The 21,176-nt window shown below is 37.1% G+C and overlaps 2 protein-coding genes across 3 annotated transcripts; one reads left to right on the forward strand and one right to left on the reverse strand.

The window, feature by feature from the left end:
- The first annotated feature begins 2,170 nt into the window (after positions 1 to 2,170).
- Positions 2,171 to 6,575, forward strand: LOC145775835 (UDP-N-acetylglucosamine transferase subunit ALG14-like). 2 transcript variants are annotated; one of them, XM_082587225.1, is made up of 5 exons: positions 2,171 to 2,289; positions 3,355 to 3,414; positions 4,209 to 4,377; positions 4,821 to 4,980; positions 5,559 to 6,575. In XM_082587225.1, the coding sequence occupies exons 1-5, from the start codon at positions 2,256 to 2,258 to the stop codon at positions 5,730 to 5,732; spliced, it is 597 nt and encodes a 198-aa protein (XP_082443351.1). In that variant the 5' UTR covers positions 2,171 to 2,255; the 3' UTR covers positions 5,733 to 6,575. The 2 variants fall into 2 exon arrangements, with proteins under 2 accessions (XP_082443351.1, XP_082443343.1); XM_082587217.1 differs by lacking the exon at positions 2,171 to 2,289 and having other exon boundaries at positions 3,262 to 3,414; positions 5,559 to 6,574.
- Positions 6,576 to 12,695: 6,120 nt separating this feature from the next.
- Positions 12,696 to 19,308, reverse strand: LOC145780804 (transmembrane protein 53-like). The gene is made up of 5 exons (XM_082592447.1): positions 19,175 to 19,308; positions 18,264 to 18,413; positions 17,134 to 17,282; positions 16,086 to 16,292; positions 12,696 to 14,445 (listed from the first exon to the last, which is right to left on the reverse strand). The coding sequence occupies exons 1-5, from the start codon at positions 19,242 to 19,244 to the stop codon at positions 14,143 to 14,145; spliced, it is 879 nt and encodes a 292-aa protein (XP_082448573.1). The 5' UTR covers positions 19,245 to 19,308; the 3' UTR covers positions 12,696 to 14,142.
- Between the last annotated feature and the right edge of the window lie 1,868 nt (positions 19,309 to 21,176).

Below are 21,176 nucleotides of genomic sequence, written 5' to 3' on the forward strand. Positions count from 1 at the left end.
AGTTGCCAGATTAACTAAATTTTGTTCTTTTCATTTTTTAAACTTAATGTTACTAAAGTTGTAATCAAATTTGAAACGATGATTTTTACAAAAACTGACAAAAACAAACTATTAAATTTTCTGGAGAAGTTTTAGAGGGACTTACAGTGAGCAAGAAACATTATTTTAAAAAAATATAGCAAACAAAAATTTTATTGTTTTTTTTTTTATGTCAAGCCGAAGTCATAGTCGGCGATTTTTTTGACGACCCTGACTCTAGACGCCAAAATCTTCAAGACCCCACAGCCCTGGAATAATGGACTTGATTTTAGCATGTGTTTTGGAAAAGAGCATCTGCCAAAATGCCTTACCAAAATAAGGGAGTACTCGAAGACCAATGTATCGCATCTGCAAAGTGGCGTAGCTAGGGGGGAGGCAGGGGGCGCTTCGGGCGGCACGTGTGAGGGGCCGCACTTTCAGACTGGACGTTTTGTTTTTTTGTTGATAATGCAAAAGTACACGAAAAATAAAAGCAAACAGAATGGCAAGGTTCAAAACAATGGCGTAGCCAAGGAGAAGGAGGGGTTTGGGGGTTTCAACCCCCCTTTGGCACGCATGTGACGTCACGATATTGAGCATGATGCTTTCTGTCTCTATCTCTCTAAAACAAAGTTTGCTTAATTTTAAACGAAACTCAATTAAAAGAGCGAGTTTTGCCAATACCAAACATTCAAATATCTCAGCCAGGAATTAGCAACAAGAAAACATAAAGACTTAGCTTTATTAAGTTACCAAAAAATTCCCAAGAAAACATGATCTTATCCTTTTGCTATCCATTGGACAGCACCATTTTATAGGAATATTTATACTAGGGGATTTATACCCACATTTTTGTTGAAAATGCTCAGACTGCACCAAAATTCAAAGTAATTTTTCAAAATTTTCTGGGGGAGGCCTCCAGACCCCCCGCCGCTGGGTTTCGCCAGCCGGACCTTAAACCCCCCCCCCCCCCCCTTTCAAAATTACTGGCTACGCTACTGGTTCAAAACATACAATAATTCCACTTTAAGTCAATTAAAAACATTTCATTTTCACATACTTTTTCTTGAAGGGGCGGCAAAATCTGAATACGCCCCGGGCTGCAGATTCTGTAGCTACGCCACTGTGGCTACGCCACTGCATCTGCAGTGATGTACGCGCATACAAAAATATTGACGCCGTCAGCGTAAAACGCAAACGTTCGAATAACCATACATTGTATGCGTCAACGTAACTTGTAAAAAAAGTTGTCGGCGTCAGCGCATACACTAGCGTAAACTAATTTTGTTTTCTAGGTGCCAAACATTCACGCGGTATAAACCACTCGAAACAAACAAGTTTTATTTTGAATTTCCACGAAGATACACAAGCATCTGAAAGTTTTCATCTGACATTTTGCTGTGTTTTAGTTCCAAGATGTCTTTGCCCATTGAAAACATTCTTTCTACTGCAGCGCTGGAAGGTATTGGCGTGTTGTAGCGAAAAAAAGACATTAAAAAGTATGCGTTGATGCTAGCGCTAAAAAACCGCGAAAACTTTACGGCGTAGCCTCAAGCCAAGCGACAACTATCCAAAAAAATGTGGCCGTAGCCTAAGTGTTAGCGCAATTGCGCAAACAAAACTCTACGCCGCAAGTATGCGGCGTATACGTACATCTCTGCGCATCTGTGATCGCAGTGTAGGCTACTGAACTGAGTGTGTGGTGTCGCAATGAGTGCAAAATAAAACCTGATTGTTATTATTCTGGCAACATTGTTAACTGTTGCATTGGTTAGGGTCTTAGCATGGCGACCTTTATACACAGGCCATGGCAACGTGCAGCTTAAAATTTGACTGAAGGCCGATCTGTTAGTAGCCAAAATCGCGAGTATAAGTTGATAGTTTGAGTATTAGTTAATAGATAGAGTCTTTGTCTATATTTTGTGAGAGTTTGAGTTACTTTTGTGCTGTTTTTACCATTCAAATAACGGAATAGATTTTGGCACTTGTACTGGAAATCCAAAAAGCATCTGGCAACACCAGTATTTCGGAAAATATTGTCATTTTGTCAACATAATTTTAGGAGTTTTACAGTGATTTGGGATTCAGTGATCCCACTTTGGCAATTTAAATTGTTTAAATTATCATTTAAAAGGAATATAAAGTGAATTTAGCTTAAACTTCAAAATTGAAAATACATCGGCCTTCAGTCAGCCCTCCAGTTCGTACGTTGTCAAGGCCTGTGTATACAGATCGCCATGGGTCTTAGGGAAAAGGCTGTCATTTTATCAGGTAAATGCACTAATGCAGTGCGATGGTTTGGATTGGTTTTAAATTTTTATCCTCGGACTGACAAAGTCTTGATATGTTATTCCTGGTAGTTTCACATACTTTAAGAGGCTTTTTGACCCAGGACGGATTACCGAGATTGACAGAGTGAAGTTTTCAATTATTGAAATGTCTGGAATTATTCCATCCATTAGGGGCCGCTGAATGAAAAGTAGTCCTTAGAATGCATTGGTCAAGTGCACACCCCGAGAGTTGAACCAGAGCCTTTGTTCACGAAGTCACACACAATCCAAGTGAGCTATCAGGGTGGACATTGATCACATTTTCGTACCGTAGATTCTCAAAAAAATTGTTAAGTTGTTACAATTTTGTAAGTTGTGCAAGGCCTGGTGCGTTGCACTTCAAATGGCTTCTCTCGTGGTAGGATTTCTTTATGAGGTATTCTTTGCCTGCCTTACTCTTTTTGCTATGAGCTAAACGCATCAAGATGTGTTCCCCTCACGACCACCAACACTCATTGATAATGCACCATGGCCGATCTTCATAGCAAGTGTTGTATATTTATACTAATCTTAAAAATATCAACTAAATCTATTGCCTGAATCCATGTTGTTGTTTTTAGCTTTGTAACTTTTTTATTTATTTCCCTTTAATCTTGAATTTTTCTGAATTTGTTGCAACTGTGCCAAATTTTCTTTCAACTTAATACGGTAGCCTATTTTGGTATCAAGCATGTTTTAACATTCACATTTTGTTGTTTTTACTTATTTCTCGACCTTTGCTATGTTGACATGTATTTTTTTTGCTGTGATGGTCAGAAATAAACACAAATAAACTGAAAAAAAAATTAATTTTTTTAAGAAAACAGTGCGGTTTGGAATGCCCACACGTAGCCTAGTAATTTTTCATAGACTGACATCAAGTTAAAAATTCATACAATAAACAAACAACATTATATATACATCTTTTAGAAACTAGATTCAAGGTTTGTTAACATGCTTTCTATGATATGTCTCATAGCACTTCTGCTGCTGTTTGCACGCTTGATCTTTGTTTACACAAATTTAGGCAAACCACAGTCCTTCAGTCAAAACAACTCAATCAACTTAATGGCAATTGCTGGCTCAGGTAAAACATGCTATTTTATTTTGCATAGCTTTGTCAGAGTCAGGTTTATTTGTATTGATATATATTATATATATATATTTTTTTTTTATACATGTTCTTAGGAGTATTAATCTTTAAACTCGTTATTTTATATAGCTGTTTTTGTATTACGGTAGTTGAAAAAGACTAGAAACAGTGCTTTGATTCAGAAGCAATGTAACTGCCATAAAAATTAATCACAGTTTATTAGATTGCTATATGGAACAGCAGGATTGGCCTGTTGGCATTACAGGCATCTATGTATCTTAACTTATTCTACATGTGTATCATCCTGTTTTGCTTCATTATGCAACAATTGTGTGTTGTATTTTTTACAAGTGAATAAGGAACAGACTGAAAATTATTTCATTAATGATTAGGTCGTTCACCAAATGAAGTGAGAAGAAACCAATAACTCGTTGATTGCCAATAGCTTTTCACTGTAGTTTGGTAAACAGTACCAGTCTGAGTGAAAAAAGGATTTGACTGAGGCTCAAACAATGAAGAAGTGTCCCTTGTGGTTGTCATTCAGTGCATTATGGACTGTGGTGCCATTTTATGTGATTTGCTAAGGTGCCTCAATGTATTTTGTGCATGGTGTTACAACCCATTTTCTAGTATGGCCTTTTGTCTGTGGACAAGATTCTTCTGAATTTATTGCTACTACAGGCTATTTTCTCTTCTTCATCATAGGGCACAAATCTTCAAAGGTTGGAATCTATCACTGATTTTACTGGTACCAGTAATGTTAATACAGCAATGCTGACTATTTTTAGGTGGTCATACAACAGAATTGGTCAGGTTGCTGGCCGAGTTTCCAGACACATTTTATCCACGGAATTATGTTATTGCTGCAACTGATCAAATAAGTGAGAAAAAATTACTTGAACTTGAAAGCAAAAGGAAATTTGGTATTGACTCTTATTCAATATTTAAAATTCCACGGTAATATTTGACAAGGCATATAAGTTTTGCTGCAGACGTAACTACCGCAGCACTTGATGATTAATGTATAAACTGTATATAACTTAAATTGTGTATAGTTTAAGAAAAAGTTCTAAGTTGGTTAGAGTATTTTTTTTTAACTAAAAAGTGTTAAACTGATATCCAAATCAATTAGTATCCAAGTGTCTTCAACATATAATTAGTTTGTTAATACAAGTAAAAGTTTTTGTACATGGACTTCCTTGTTCTGTAAAAATATATATATATAGATACCGGCAATGTTTTCTGTTCGAGTAAATATGTTGTCATTACAATAGACATGCATATAATTTTAATGACTTGAAAGTGGTAACTTAACTGTACATTTCAAATAATACGACTTGGTTTTGAAATAAAGTATCAATCATAAGTTCAAATTTATCAAGATATATGACCTTTTTTAGGAGTAGAGAAGTTGCTCAATCGTGGTCGAGCACAGTTTATACCACTCTTATAGCTTTGCTTTATTCATTTCCTCTAATGTGGAAGTGTAAACCAGACGTTATTCTGTGCAATGGGCCTGGAACTTGCATACCTATTTGTATTGTTGGTTTGATATTTAAGGTATAGTACAATATCATTACTGTTCTATATATTTGGGAATGTTTGAATGCAGTAAAGTTTTTCTGATGACTCAATTGCAATTGTATTTTCCTATTAGTACAAAGAAAGCAGAAAAGTTAAATGGATTAAAAAATAATCCATTTTACTAAAAAAGACTAACTAAATGAAATGTTTTCTCGCCATCGTTACATGCAGCACTCAAGAGCTTAGCTGCTTGTCACGCTCTGTAAATGCTAACTTGATTAACTCACATAATTTCAAGGGAGAAAATTAAATGGTCAAAGGTGGAAGATTTAGTTATGTTCTTCGTAAATCAATTTCACACTTTTGTGATAACTCTCCATAATCATTCAATGATAACATGAAGAAAAATATTCCGATTATATATATCAGCTGTTAGTAAATTTCATTTCTCGTAAATAAAGTCTTGCTTCAGTACGCCTAAGTCAAAACTAGGAAGGTTACACTATGGTGCCACAAAGCAGTATTTTTGAAACTAACTTATTCGAAGTTATCTTGCAATCATAGAGTTGTGTAATTATGTTTTCATTTTAAACGCAAAATCTATTTATGTTTAGTGCCTTGGAATTTGCTGGACAGAAATTGTATATGTGGAAAGTATATGTCGCGTTACAACCATGTCCATGAGTGGAAGCATTCTGTATCCGTTTGCTGATAAATTTTACATCCAATGGCCTCACTTATTGGAGCATTACCCCAAAGCCATCTATTTAGGAGGCCGAATTGTGTAGTGTCTCAAATCTGTGGCTGGACATCTGAAGTTCGCTTGCAGCAAAAAACTAGCCACCAATGATGGTTACCATAGATCAATTACGTTTCCTTAAATCGGAAAAATAAATCGCATTAATCGTGCGGAGTTGTGTTTGGCACAGAACGAACAGAGCTAGTTCTGAGCAGAAATATTTACGTTCTAGATTTTCTTGGTTCTGAGGACAAAAAACTTCCATTTTAAAACTGGTGTAGGCCTAATGAATTAATTTGTAGGCTATTCTCCAATCAATGTAATGTCTAGCACCATTTTGAAGATTCGTGGATAGAAGTTTTGTTTACACCACTGACATAAGCGGGAATGAAAAATGTCCGAACTGAGAACATTGATTCTATGTTTGCAGACTGTAAAATCTAACTGCTCTAGATTTTCTTTCGAAACACGGCACATCCCTCTTCAAATACCATGAGTGCGGTTGGCTTTATTTCTTGTTGTTGACTTACTTTCATGCACATCTTACCGTAGCAGCCTGATGCAATACCTGTTTACACGATTGTACACCGCTGCCTAACCTATAACTTTTCTTGTCAGTTATGCAGTAAACATTTGGATATAGGATGCTATGCTTTTACTTATCTGTGAATAATTTTTTTTTAATATTACAAACATAAGCAGCCATACTAAATGCATTGATCGAATTAGTAAGGTCAGGACAATGGAGTAGCCTAATACGCTTAAAATTTTGATTCATCCCAATGATCGCATTACACCTTTGCGTTCTGCACCTGCACGATCCAGTAACATATTGCAGTTTACATTAAAATAAGCTTCCTTCCATAATAATTTATATGCACGGCTTACTATCAAGTGAATACTCTCATAATGGCGTTGTTATGCAACATGAATGAAGTAAACTAGCTCGCCGTGTTGGTCAGTAAGGTATTCAGCCTTGTGTTGACAAAAGCTAAAAAGAAACTCCGCCTTGACCTAACGTACTGTAGTTTTGTTTGTATTTTACTTACAAACTCTCAACCTAATCAGAACTGAAATCAGTTTGCAAATTTTAACCATAGTCTATCATTAATAGAAAAGAGAACGTGCCCAGACAACAAAGTCTGTTATTTCGTACGGTAAGTTAGGCTAACTGTTTCAAAAACATGGAAAAAGTGTTGCGCAGTTGAGAGCAGTATGTAGCTCAATATACCAAACAAAGCCTATCTATTGTTTACGGAAAGTAAAAATCGCTTCCTTTTTGTCAAACGTAGGGTTGGGATCAAATTTGAAATTCCGGGATTTCTCGGGATTAACAAAGTAGAAAAATACTGTACAGTGTACACAAGCAAGCGACATTTATTTGTTGTAATACTTGACGCAAAAACATGAGAGCATCGAGAATGTCATCGATAAGACGATTTCTAATTTTGTTGGCAAAATATCGAAGCCCTGAAAATGCATGTTTAGTCTCAACATATGTTGGCTTAATACTTTTCAATGCTGCATAATGCATATACAGTAAATTGTTCAGGTTTTCTGGCCTTTTTTCGCTTGCTTCATATAGCAGCATTTCTTTTTGCATTACTCGAGGGCCGACATCACAGTTTTGTGCTTCTTCACTTTCATCATCTGCTACGAAAGCATGCAGCTCTTGAGCTAAAGTGGTTTCAGTGTCATATCTACTATTCTCTGTTATGGCATCTTCATGCTGTTCAGTAGAGCCTCGATCCAATTCAACAGTTGGGCTTGGGAACAATCTTTGAAGAACGTTTGTGGCCAGGGCAGCGAGATTTGATCAATGTAAGAAGGTTTCTTGAGCTACGGTACCCAAAAAGGTGAACCAGTTCAACATTCCGACGCTCATCGATTCTTTTTTCAAGTGCTTGCTAATTTCCGAATTTAGTTATTAGTCCCTTTGTACTGGACACTGAAGCTTTCAAAACGGCTTGACGCAAGTTAAATTTTGCTTTTTGCGTAGATTTACAATCTACAAAAAGTTTTGCCACACCTCGGATTTTCTCTTTGAACTTACATCTTCAAAATTCGCCATTCTGAGCTAAATTTTAATTTTTCCTTGGCAAAAACCTAGTGCAGAATTAGAAGAAACTGTTTCAACAGGACAATGGCACTACCGTCTTTTTAACGCAACGATATCCAGTTGCACTAATGCTACTACTGAAGTGATTGCGTAGTTCATTGTTTTTCCATAGTTGGTATTATTATCACACTAATGTGGACTCCACATTATTATTCTTACTTTTCTGGCATTTTGCCAATGTGGAGTGTTCAAGACAACCAGCTGATATTCTAAAGCTGCTTTAAAGCCAAAATAATATAAGCGTCAAGTGATATGGCGCTAAACAGATTTTCTTAAATGTTTTCTGGAAATCCCGAGATTTTAATAAAATTAATCCCGGGATCGGGGTCAGAAAAATGGGTTAAAATCCCGGGGTCCCAACCCTGCGTCAACACTGGTTAAATGTTCTGGCCATACGATGCGTAGGTTATTTCAAGCTTTTATCCTCTTGGAAGATCTGTGTCGTTACTTCAGTACCGTAGATCATCATTGCCAGGGCATGAACCGAATGAGCTGTTAGGCTATTACAGTATTAATTTTTAAAAATCTCGCCACATAAAATGCTGTTATTGTGTTTGGACAAACTTTTTGGTTGCCTTTGGAACAGGTTCGAGAATGCCTGAGCCAGTGGGGTTGCTTAAGAGTGTGTTTTAGCTCAGTTGGTTAGCGCGTGACGAAGAAATTTCATGATCAAACGGCGCTGGATCGACTCTCGGTAAGTGTGCTTAAGCAACGTACGTTAAGGACTGTTCTCCATTCAGCAGCACCTAATCGATGGAATAATTCTCCGGCAACACTTCAACAATCAGAAACTTCAATCTCAATACTCAGACGTGCGTCAGTGGTTCAATGCCTCTACAAGTATGCGTAACTAGTACTACCAGGACTAAGCTCTCAAGGAAACTTTCCCAGTCCGAGGATAAAGATTCAATCAATCAAACGTTGCTTGTGACAAAAATATCCTTCGTATGTGCACAACAGCACATTACAAAACTTGAAAAAACCTTTTCCATAAATAAAAGCCCCATTTACTGAGCGGAATATGTTTGGAACACTGTTTTGAAAAAGTCACCGAAGAAATTACAAAATTCGTAATCTTTTTAATTTTGAGCATGAATGGGGGGATCAACGAGTGAAGACCTCTTTCTGGAGAATATACAAACGAATTTATTTTCACACAAGTAATTCAATCATAAACAGCTAAAAATCGATTCCGATCAGCTGGCAGTTAGATTATCTTCAGTTAAGCTTATTCAAATAAATTCTATTTGAATAAGCTTAACTGAAAATGATCAAGCTGCTACCTGACTGAGTCGTTCATACAAAGCATTGTAGTGGGTTTGACATCGTCAGAAGATATTTCATTTTCTTTTTAGTCCAGTCGTTGAAGGGTTTTACCTTGACTTAATTGGTGTAAAGCTGAAATTTTGCACATTGGTTCTGTTCATTATGTACAATGACCAAAAAAAAATCCCCGTCAAAATTTTTTGGTGAAAAAAAGTTATCCGCTATTTTCGAAATTCCGCCATTTTTTTCAAAATGGCGGATATACAATTACTGAATTATTCAATTTTTATGAAATTATAGTTAGTGTTGGTGCTCATTTAAAAGTAAATTTTATACTGCAATTATTTCACACTGGCAAAGTTTTGGTCCACCGTGATTGCCGGAGGAAGTTTACGGATACACGGAAAAAGAGTTCAGAAAAAATGCCTGCAAAGAAATTACCGTCTGTGACAAGGAAATTCAAGCTTCTGGAGCCTCCAGTAGGCTATACTGCGTCAAAAAGGTGCTGATAGGATTAATGCTGCTAGTACTAATAGAGGGGACAATACTGTTGCGACAGCTGGTCGAAAAGTACACATAGACTGTCGTAAACGTTATACCAACCCAATCGATATACACTGCAGCTTAAGACGAACAGAGAGGAAAGTGGGTCCTGCCTCACGGGGAAACAAAGTGTTCGAATTTTTGATGGCAATTTCCACAGTAAGACTCATTGTTTGTTTTGTGGGACTGGAGTTCTCACGGACAGACCTGGCTTTAGTTTTGTTAAAACAGATGTTTTTGCAAGGACTATATTAGAGTGTTGTGAGAGACGTTCTGACAATTGGTCATGCGCCATGAAAGGTCGTATTGAATATTACGGTAGCGATTTGCATGCTGCAGACTGTTTATACCATCATTCTTGTAGTGTTAATTTTATATGTGGATTTAACGTACCCTTGCAATGCGGCAGAGTACCTGAGGCAAAACGTCTAAAATCTGGGCGACCTAAGGATGAGGAACAGGACCAGGCATTTCTAAAGATGTGTTCCCATCTTGAACGGAATGATGAAGAACAGTTAACGATATCAGACCTCAGATCTAAAATGAAGGAGTTTTTAGCAAATGATGATTGCCTTCCTTAAGGATCAAAATATCTGAAGACCCAATTATAGAAACAGTGTGGTGAATCTATTTATATAGCTGAAGGTCAGGGCCTTCATTGCATTGTCACTATGAGAGAGAAGACATCCGAAATCCTCCGATCTCATTACCTAAAAACAAGACATGAGGATGATGAAAAGTCACAAAAGAGAGAAATAGTTAAAACTGCGGCAAGGCTCATCAATAATGGTGTTCCAACTGTTAATGATCACTATCCAAGCACAGACGCACTCCTAAATAATAATAATAATCGTGTTTCATTTGCGCCCAAGGCGATACATAACATACAATGACACTGCGATCACAGATGTGATAGCCTACAACAGACGACAGGAGGCAGCGAAGTGACATATAGGCTTAGTCTTCGAGTCAGCTTCTCTCCTTATTTTGGGTTGCCATTAAGTGTCTGTGTCTAGACACAGTCGCGTGCTCTGGAGCGGTGTCGAACCCACATCCTTTCGAACGTCGCGCAGACGTTCTCACCACTTCGCTACGCAACCGACACTCAATCTCGGTCCTGAAGACGCAGAAGACATCCTGAAGCGCAGAAGGCCTCCTGAAGCGCAGAATACATCACTGGCTGGTTATGTACCTTTTTCTCAGGATCAAACCCTGAGGAATATTGTGAATGGTGTTGTGGCCGAGAATGACGTTAATGTAGGCATAAACAAACGAAAAATGATCGACTTGATCAGTAAAACACTTCAGGGTAGTCAAAAGGCTGCAAAGTGATCAATGTCCCAGGGGATGCTGATGTTCCGATTGTGAAGGCTACTGTTGTTAATGTAATGTCATACTCGACAACGTTGATTGAAGAAGACACAGATCTGTTGGTCCTGCTTCTTCATTATGCGCAACAAGCAAACAAAGATCTATATTTCCGTTCCGACAAGGAAAATGCTGACAAAGTGTATCAAATAAACGAACTGAAAATGGTGATGGGTGAAGAATTATGTTCCCAATTACTTTTTCTACATGCCTACACTGGATGTGACACAGCATCAAGAATCTTTGGTGTTGATAAGCAATTTGTCTTTCACAAGCTGGTAAAGGGTGCTGCTACTCTGAAAGACTGTGCCAATTACTTCCTTCTTCCAAAGCAGACAGCAGCATCCATTGTGAACAAAGATTGTCAAGCAATGGTTGTGATTTTTGGGGGCACGCGGACGGATTCCCTCTCGTCATTGCTACAGATTACTAATAAAAAAGTAGTCTCTTCCCAATCATTTGTGACGCCTACCAGAACGCCCAGAACGCCTACCACCTACTGAGTCATCGACAAAATTTCACTGTCTAAGGGTTTACTACCAAATAATGGTCTGGCTAGGACAGGAGGTGATATGGAAACTTACGGGTGGGGTTGGAAACTGGAAGGCAGTCAGTTTGTGACAACAGAGTCGGACATGGATGCTGACCCAGATTCCCTCTTATAGAACCTACAGCAACTGTACAACTGGCTGTAGCATTGCCAGGTGGAGCTGTAGGCAGAATAATCTACCCTGTACCGCATCATGTGGACAGTGCAACTTGATGCCTGTAACAATACGTACAATCAGTCATTACTGGATGAAGATGATGACCAGGACTAATTGATGGAGGTTTTTACGTAATTTAACGTGGAAAGTAACCGCTCACACATCATTGGCCAGTTGTTCAATTTTAAGTTATCTGTTATTTTTTCTTGCCTTCAACCGCACTACAGTATATAACCTTGTAAAGTTTTATTTTGAATGTTATTCGCTCTGAGGATGCGCGTTCTCATGGTGCGCGAAACGTCAGTAAAGCAATAAACCATCCTGTTTGTTGTAGCTTTTACTTTCAATTTCATCAGATGAACGTTGCAACTAGTACTAGAAGCGATAATTGTCCTAATGAACACCCAAACTTTTCAGTATTCAACTGAATGTAAATAACTTAATAAGTGGTCTGCCATTCCTGTACAGCCAATGTTTCACGTTATTGGTTTTGTTTCATATAAGTCTTTCCATTAAACTAATGAGTTAATTTCATTTTCAATTGTTTTAATGAGTTCTTTACCACCTTAAGCTTAGGGATAGACGCCAGAATTAAAGCTCTAGCATGAATATTAAGTGAATTATTGTCATTACACTGTTTTGTCGGCCATCTTGAAAATGACAACTTTCCGGTGCTCTGATTCTCCTAGATTTTTAATATATTATTCTTGATGATAGCCTAAATAGGCCTACTAGAAAAAACCTTTTGGAAAACCTTTTGTAGAAAATTTTTTTTGTTTTTAAATTTTTGTTTTGAAAAGTTTGTTTATCCGCCAGTTTGAGAAAAAAATTGGCGGATTTTCAAAAAAAGCGGATAACTTTTTTTCACCAAAAGATTTTCACGGGGATTTTTTTTTGGTCAATGTACATAATCAACAGAAGCAATGTGCAAAGTTTCAGCTTTACACCAATTAAGTCAAGGTTCGACCCTTTTTTTCGCTTCAACGACTGGACTATTTAATGGAGACACGCCTTAGTGAGTTTGGGAAATTTGCATCAAATCTTGGAGCAGTATTAGGATAATTCGCACCTAGTAACAGAGTGAAATATTTAATAAAAATGTGCTCAGGACAATGAATGAAGTTCGACAGTAGGTACAGTACGTACTAAAAACTTATTTTCACAACCAAAAGTTAAAAGAAAAACAGTGAGATTGTGAAATAAACGTGTACAAGGATCACAAATGTGAGTGGTAAAAGGGTCACAAACAATAGGTTGTTATCAAACACAGATCACAGCTGACATGGCTTTGGAATGATAAAACTCAGCCTTACAGTATAGAAACATGCTCAGTATAATCGGACAATGCTAAAAACTTCTAATCAGCCTTCCCTTGTACATACAGTAAAGGAGAGGCTTGCTAACCGCAATGAACCAATGTTTTTCACTATACTATCTTAGAAATAGTCCACCATGACCTTCCATCTGGCATTGACATATCTTACCGCATGAATGGAAAGTTTAACCTCGCCCGCCTTAAAAGTCAATCAAAGACTACGACACGTAGTACCGGTATCATGGAATTTCAATATTATGCCAATGATAACAGTGAAGCAGCACTGAGTGAAAATCACCTGTGACAGCAGAATTAGCATGTTTTCCATCAAGCATACAAGAGGCTTGGACATAGCGTCAATATTAACAAGACTCAAGATCGTAACAGCGCTCTGCCAGAAATCCTTCTCGATGGTACACGTCTAAAGAATGTGAAACACTTTTTCTACCTAGGAAGTGAAATTTCATACAGCGTTGACCTTCAGGATGAAATGCAACATCGTTTAAAGTGTGCCAGCGCTGCTTTTGGAAAACTTCGCTCACGATACACACGAAACGGTACAAAGTTCGCGGTCTACAATGCAGTAGTTATCACAACACTACTGTATGCTTCGGAAACCATATTACAACTCTTGAAAGGTTTCAACAACGCTGCCTGCGAAAAATTCTGAATATCAGCTGGGAAAAAGGAAGAACACATTTGAGCGTGCTAGAAGAGGTTGAAGCAACAAGCATTGGGTCCCGCATTATTCAAAACCAACTCAGATGGTGCGGCCATGTAGTGCGGATGTAAGATCAGCGTCTTCTTAAGTAAATGTTTTACTCAGAATTGGCTAAAGGTAAGCGTTCGGTAGGTAAACAAAAGAAGCGGTATAAAGATTCACTGAAGAGTAATCTTAAAAAGTGCAATATCAATTACACAACTGGGAAGAAAACGCAGAGGACAGGCTTCTTTGGAGATCTGCCACTCATGAAGGTGTTGCCACGTTTGAGAAGAGCAGATCTCAAAGGCATTATTTATATTTTTATTGCGAAGACCATTATCTTCGAAGACGGGGGATGACCATCACTGAATACATTGTGATAAGTTTCATTAACGTAATTTGACGAAAGTTCTGATAAACGTAATTCTGCTCAGATCACTAAGTGCGAGTGGTTGGTTCATCCAACCTTGCGAGGAGTTCTTCATCGTCTGTTGGATCACCGATGTACAACCTTAAACAGTCATTTAAAAACTTGATACACTTCTCTGCGTAAATCTTCGGAAATATTTTAAAATGCATGACGTGAGGGGATGTCATAAAGTCATGACTTTCTACAAACGGACATTCACTCTTCTTTTTGGAGTAACACATGTCTTCAATGTGCTTCTTTGGGATAAGGACATCAGCAGAAGAGTACAAGAATAGATGCGGCCACGTATCGTGACTAGAAGATCTCATCACCTAAAGAATAATCAACTATTAAGAATTTTTAAGCTAAGTATATGCATGGCTTACTCTATTCAAAACAACAGCAAATTTTAGGATTTGATAATTTTCTGAGCTGGCAGTAAACACTAAACAGTTTCCTATGTATCCAGTAAGGAGGCATAAGTTGATTACCGTCAAAATCTCACAAACAACTATTAATCAGTTATTTATGTACAGTTTAAAACAGGGGAACACAACCTACGGCTGGGCATTGATGAAAGCTCTTTCGCCGTTAAATGCGGATACTATCAAATCAAGGATACGATTACTCAAGAATAATTAACGTTAAAAGTAGAATCGCTAGGCAGCAATCTGGACTAAGATTAATGATTTCCAGTTAGACTCTTGATTTTGCTTGCTTATCAGAGCACACGCAAGACCAAGGTAGTATAAATGCGATACAAACTGTGCTTAAATAAATTTATTCTAACTTTGGCCTTTCCTTATACTTTTAGGTCTAAGCCTAGCGGAAAAATCGCATTCTCGAACATAATTCATAAACATACCAAGACTCACTGGCCGGCGTAAGTAAAAAAGGCTGCTGATGCGGCCAGCAGAAACAAAACGGTTGTGCACCTCTATAACAATGACAGTATCTACTCTCTGACACATACACGGATACTAACATTAATGTAAGATAATTCTCTTTATTAAAATTAAAGGGTCTAGAAATGGATACACGTCTTCATGCCGCGGTCCGAATGACGCGATTCCCAGACTGCAAAGCACGAATGACGCAAGACCCAAATGACGCATGACCTGAATGACGCGAGATTTGATTATTTCGTACTAAAATTAATTATTGTTCTTTTAAATATGTTAAAAATTGCTACCGTGGCAAATGGCACTACCGTAATAAAAAAAAATAGTTTCAGCAGAGAGGGGGGGGGGGGGTTAACTTTAAGTTCAACTTTAGCCCTGGCTTTGAAGTACAACAGGACATTCTAAGACCTCTGAAATTTTTTTTGAAATTTCCGTTCAAACACCCCGCCCCCTACCGCAAAAATTACTTTTCGCCTTTAATTGCCTTGACGTCACTTTTGGTTTATGACATATAAAGTTCAAATATTATTTGCTACTGTACTAAACCACGTTAATAATGTTGAAAGACAGCCGCAAACAGTTTTTCTGGTTTTGATTTTTATGGTAAAACACGGTAAAGTGATCACTTTGATTTGTGACTACGCACATGCGCAAAAATGTACCGAAAATACAAACATTCTGTATTGAAGAAACAGAGAATAGATTACTACATCAAATTGATCCAAGGGTGTTGTACAGATTCGCCTACTATCTACTTCTTTCATTAGTAATGATCGCAGTACGCATCCATTTGGATCATCGGTAAATGCAAAAGATTGAAAAGTTCTTTCACAAAGTTTTATTTTCGAATTTTGTAGGCCTATTTCGTATTCAGGTCTTGCGTCATTCATGCATTGCGGGTGGGGGATCAAGTCATTCGGACCGCGGTATGAAGTCGTGTACCGATAGAAATAACCTCAATATAAACTCAAACAATTAAAAATAACTAAATATATATCCCACTTGCTACCACAAACTACATTACCAAAATGAAAGAAAGTGTTAATGGAATAAATGGAAAGTATGTTTACCTGATAGAGATCTGGCCATTTGTCAAAACCAAGGCTGGTTTTCACGAGAAGATAAAAATAATACATTGTGAAAGCAAATGCAGCTAATAGAGAGACAAATGTATTAGGTAGAACATTGTGTTGAAATAATACACGAACTCCAACCAAATACTCAAGTCTGGAAGGGCAACTGTCAAAGATTCCACCACTGACCTTGATATTTTTTTTCTAAACAATGTGGTGTTTTCAGTAAAGAGTGAAGTATCTCATACTACTAAGTACCACTTAACATAAAACTATATGATTAAAAGTAGTACCACACGGTAAATGACCTAATTAATCGGTGTGAATCGCATCAACTGCCAGTTTAACTGCTGGTCAGTCTAGCACAGGGTGGTATGATGTGTCTAATGCAGATTGCAGAAGCAAGCTGGTAAATAGACTTCCGCAGCAGCTGGCTAACTAGTAAGTGAAAGGGAAAGCGGCCGGCAGGCATAAGCTAACAAGTCGATGTATCTATGAATGTGCTTGATTATGCTTTGAAGATAGCAATTATACAAAATCTACATTTGGGATTCACACTGAAACAAAAACATTATTAAGACATTCTACAACAGTTATCACTGACATCGACTTTGCAGATGATATTGTTTTATTATCTACCACATCATCACTATCAGCCTGAAAAGCTTTAGCACTTAGTAGAATTTTCTGCATAGACATTGAACTGAAAATTAATGAACTCAAAACTATGGCATCAGAAAAACGGGTTGGCGAGGAAAAATCTTTCAGCACAAATGATAAGTGACAGGACAGCGGAGTGCAGATTTCATACTGACAAATTTCATGAAGGACAAAACTGTTTGAAAGGACTATATGTTAATAATAATATATGTCAATAATGCACGGCGCACGCCCAAATGAATGATGAGAATTTTTCTATAGTTTTCACCACAAAAAACATAATTATGTTTTAGGTGAGGTATCCCATACTGGCTTATGACATAAACTTATGGGATTAAAGCTATTGAGGCAGCATTTTCAATTTAAATGCTTATTACTCACTTACATGAAAGGCATCGGCAAGAAATCGATACACAAAATATCCACCATTGCTAAAAACATGAATGAAAACAGGACTTTCACAAAGATCATAATCTTCAAGTAATTGTACTAGTTTCAATGCTGCTTTTTTGTGCTCTTCCGATTCTAGGGGATCTGAGAAAATAAGAAAAATCTTGTTATATTTTATAAAAGGTCTATGTTAATGTCAAATTTGAATTTTGCACTAAGTATAGTTCTGATATATTGTAGCCCTAACCCCTGAGAATGCAGCATGTACCGCATCAATCAAGCATGAGCTTGTCTTTTTGCTTCACTGTCTTTTCAACAACAACTTGCTATAACCACGTTATTATCATTTTTTGTTATTTTTTTATTAAGTTACATGACACATCTGTAAAGTCTGTGTACGAAGTTTTGTAAAATCTTGGTTCAACACTGCTCATAAGCATTTTTTCGCACTGTTAATGAGTAGGTTTGATGGCTGTACAAAGTTATGATGTTGACTTCAAAAGACAGCATTATATCGATATTTTATATTCATGTTTTTGCCATTTTTTTTTCATTTTATTGATGATGTTTATGTATTTAGAGTTACTATATAATTATGATACGCTAACTGCAGCTTGTGCCTAAAAATATTTGCATTCTCCGCTTTTCAATATCACATTTTTAATTGCTACAATAGGCTACCATAGATCTGAGGTAAAACATGTAAAAGACATTGGTTTTTACTTTTTTTAATGTTTAACATGGACTAATCACCAAACTCAAATGACAAAATAAAAAATATTATGATTTACCAACAATAAGTTATAAGTTAGTTCAATATTGATGAGTTTAAATTGTGCATATAAAAAATTGCATGTAGAATGTTGCTCAAAACTGCAGGTTTTCATCTGATTCTCTTCAGAAGCTAGGGTATTGTCAGATTAAATGTGATTGTAAATGTCGTAAAGTATTTATAATATGGTAAGAGAAAAATAAAATATAAATTTGACTGATCAGAAGAAAAGAGTCAGACGATAACCTGCAGCTATGAGCGACATTCTTATGGGAATTTCAAGTTTTAAAGCACCAATCAACTCTTTATTCTTTATATAAAACATCACTCAAATATGAAATATATATATATACCTGTAAACATAACACTTGAAGAGGGGTGAATATATCTAACAGTTACACAGCCTTCCCGCTCATATATAGCACTATATTTAGCTAAATGTCTATCTTTGCTTCCAAGCCATCCCAATAGGAAAACAACTGGTTCTGTATCTCCATAGTTTACTGCGAAAAAATGTTAGAATAAACAATATCAAATAACATTTTTCTTTGCATGCAAACTATTTTGTCCCCTGAACACTACGTCTCCCAATTTCGTCCCCTGAAAAATTTGAGAGAAAGAATAGAACAAAGCTGAAATCTCAGATCGGAGTTTCCACAAACACTTTAAAATTTTCTCATTGAATGATTCATTTTATGGGCCATCACAAAATCAGCATGACTTGTTCTTTGTAATTTTGTCTAGAAATGTTAGTTGGAAATGAATAGTTCATTTTAGTGTGGCAGCTCGTGATCATTTTAATAAAGGAGCTACAATGTTTATTCAGTAACTCTAACCCGAAAGTGAGATTTGGTTTATGAATTATTATTTCAAGACACTTAGTATGGTCAACTGTTTCGGCAACTCCGATCAGCGACTTCGGCGCTTCTGTATTTTTTTCTCTTGATCTTTTCAAGGGGAAAATTTTGAAATGTTTGAGGCAACTCCGATTAGCGACCGGCTCTGTTGCAATTTTTTTCTTGATCTTTTCAGGGGACGAAACCGGTAGACGAAGTGTTCAGGGGACAAAATAGGTTGCACCGCTTTTTTCTGAGTTTGTACTACGAAGGTACCGTACCGTAACAAGCATATAGGAAAATTTTAGGATACAAGCAAGTTAGCCTCTATAGTGTACCATACATGTTGTTTCCATAAACTCAATAAAAACCATATATATACGTTTTAAAAGCTAATCCTTCACCAAAGTTAATTATTATTAGTTTACCAGCAGGAAAGGTTATGTTGTACTCAATGTCATCATGATCAGCTTGGCTCTTTTCACTTCGTGCAGACATGTCCAATAACAGTAGGTTACAAAGTACACTCAGGTCAGATTTAGCCACACAGCCTTACTCTGCTATCAATATTGAAGACTTTTTACTTTGCTTGATAGGAAAAAAACATGTAGGCTAGACAATAGGCTAGCCTACCTGCTATCCCACGGATGCAACCTAATTCGTACCATGAACAATTCGTACCATCAGTTTGTACCTTGAAAAGATTGAGAGAAAATTAAAAAAAAGCCGAAGTCGCTGATCGCAGTTTCTGCAAACATTTTAAAATTTTCCACAAACAAGCAAAAACTCTTAGGATCATTACCAGAAATTTTAAAACTTGCGGAAACTCCGATCAACCCTAACCTCTAACCCTTTTAAAATGTTTGCGGAAACTTCGATCAACACTAACCCTTTTAAAATGTTTGCGGAAACTGCGATCAGCGACTTCGGAAAACCCTTTAACTCAAATTTTCCGCAAACAAATAAAAACTCTTAGGATCATTTCCGGAAATTTTAAAATGTTTACGGAAACTGCCGAAAAACGGAAACTGCGATCAGCTACTTCAACTTTGTTCTATTGTTTCTCTCGATTTTTTCAGTTTGTTTGTTTGCGGAAACACCCTAACCCTTTTAAAATGTTTGCGGAAACTGCAATTAGCGACTTCGGCAAACTCTTAGGATCATTAGATCAGAAATTTTAAAATGTTTGCGGAAACTGCAGAAAAACAGAAACTGCAATCAGCGATGTTCTATTTTCTTCTCTTGATCTTACCTAACCGATACCCTAACCCTTTTAAAATGTTTGCGGAAACTGCAATCAGCGACTTTGGCTTTTTTTAATTTTTTCTCTTGACTTTTTCAAGGTACGAACTAATGGTACGAATTAGGTTGCACCCCTATCCCACTAACTGTCTTACTTATGAAAGTTTGTTACGCCCTATGCTTTACTTTTTTCCAGTTGACGTTGTGAATTCCCACTAATATCAAAGTTACCGGCAACAGTGATAGAGATGAGCAGTAGGGTGATGACTAAAAAAAAATTTTTTTGCCTGCTATGGGAAACGATGAACTTTTTTTATGTGTACCAAGAATGTGAAATTTTTTTTTGAAAATTTTTCAAAAACCTCCCCCACCAACTGCTCATTGAGCAGTTGAGCACAAACCATTATCAGAGGGAAGAAGGATTTCTGATGCTTTAATTGTAAAGCAGTACAGGTGGCTGCTGTGTCTGAATTTTTGTGAAATAGAAGCCGGATTTAGAATTTTTTATTAAAACAGCTTGATATGCAAAACAAAATGGAAAAAAGCTGCAAATGCCATTAATATTCATCACCAATACTTCCATTATAAAATAAAATCATAATCTCTACTTACGAAACAGTGTTGCCAAATAAAGAAAGTTAAGCCGGGTCATGGAAACTTGGCAAAAATTCACGTTCGGGTAACGATTTGGAAATATTTGCTGTTCCAGCAAGGCATGCACTGGAAATAGGGACAGTCGAATACCGGGACGGGTCTGAAATTTTCGTCAACATGAATCGGATTCTGATCTTTTCACCAGTTAATACTTTTAGCGTACAAATACTTGCGCTGCACTTGGCGTAGTTGTTATTTTGTGTAGGTTACTTCTGTCGGTTTCATTTTCTAAGCAGTCATTTTTTTGCATTTCATAATATACTGTACATTTTTATGACAAGTGATAAGAACGGTGCAAAGGTATAAGTCAAGGTAAAGGGGGGTCCCATACTTGATTCAAGTGTCGGGTATGAGAAGATAAGGTTCTCACTGTACTACTACTAAGCCTTCGGCACTAACGAGAGTAGGGTGGCCAGTTTCTTTCTCTCGGCCGCCTTTGCTTCAGCAACTACGCCCACTCAATTTATTACACCCTGGGTAGAGGTGAGCGGTGTTTACAACAACCAGCTGAAGCCGGGAGTCGAACCAGGTTTG

The sequence above is a fragment of the Aplidium turbinatum genome, chromosome 1 (genome assembly GCF_918807975.1).
Source record: "Aplidium turbinatum chromosome 1, kaAplTurb1.1, whole genome shotgun sequence".
NCBI classification, from domain to species: Eukaryota; Metazoa; Chordata; class Ascidiacea; order Aplousobranchia; family Polyclinidae; genus Aplidium; species Aplidium turbinatum.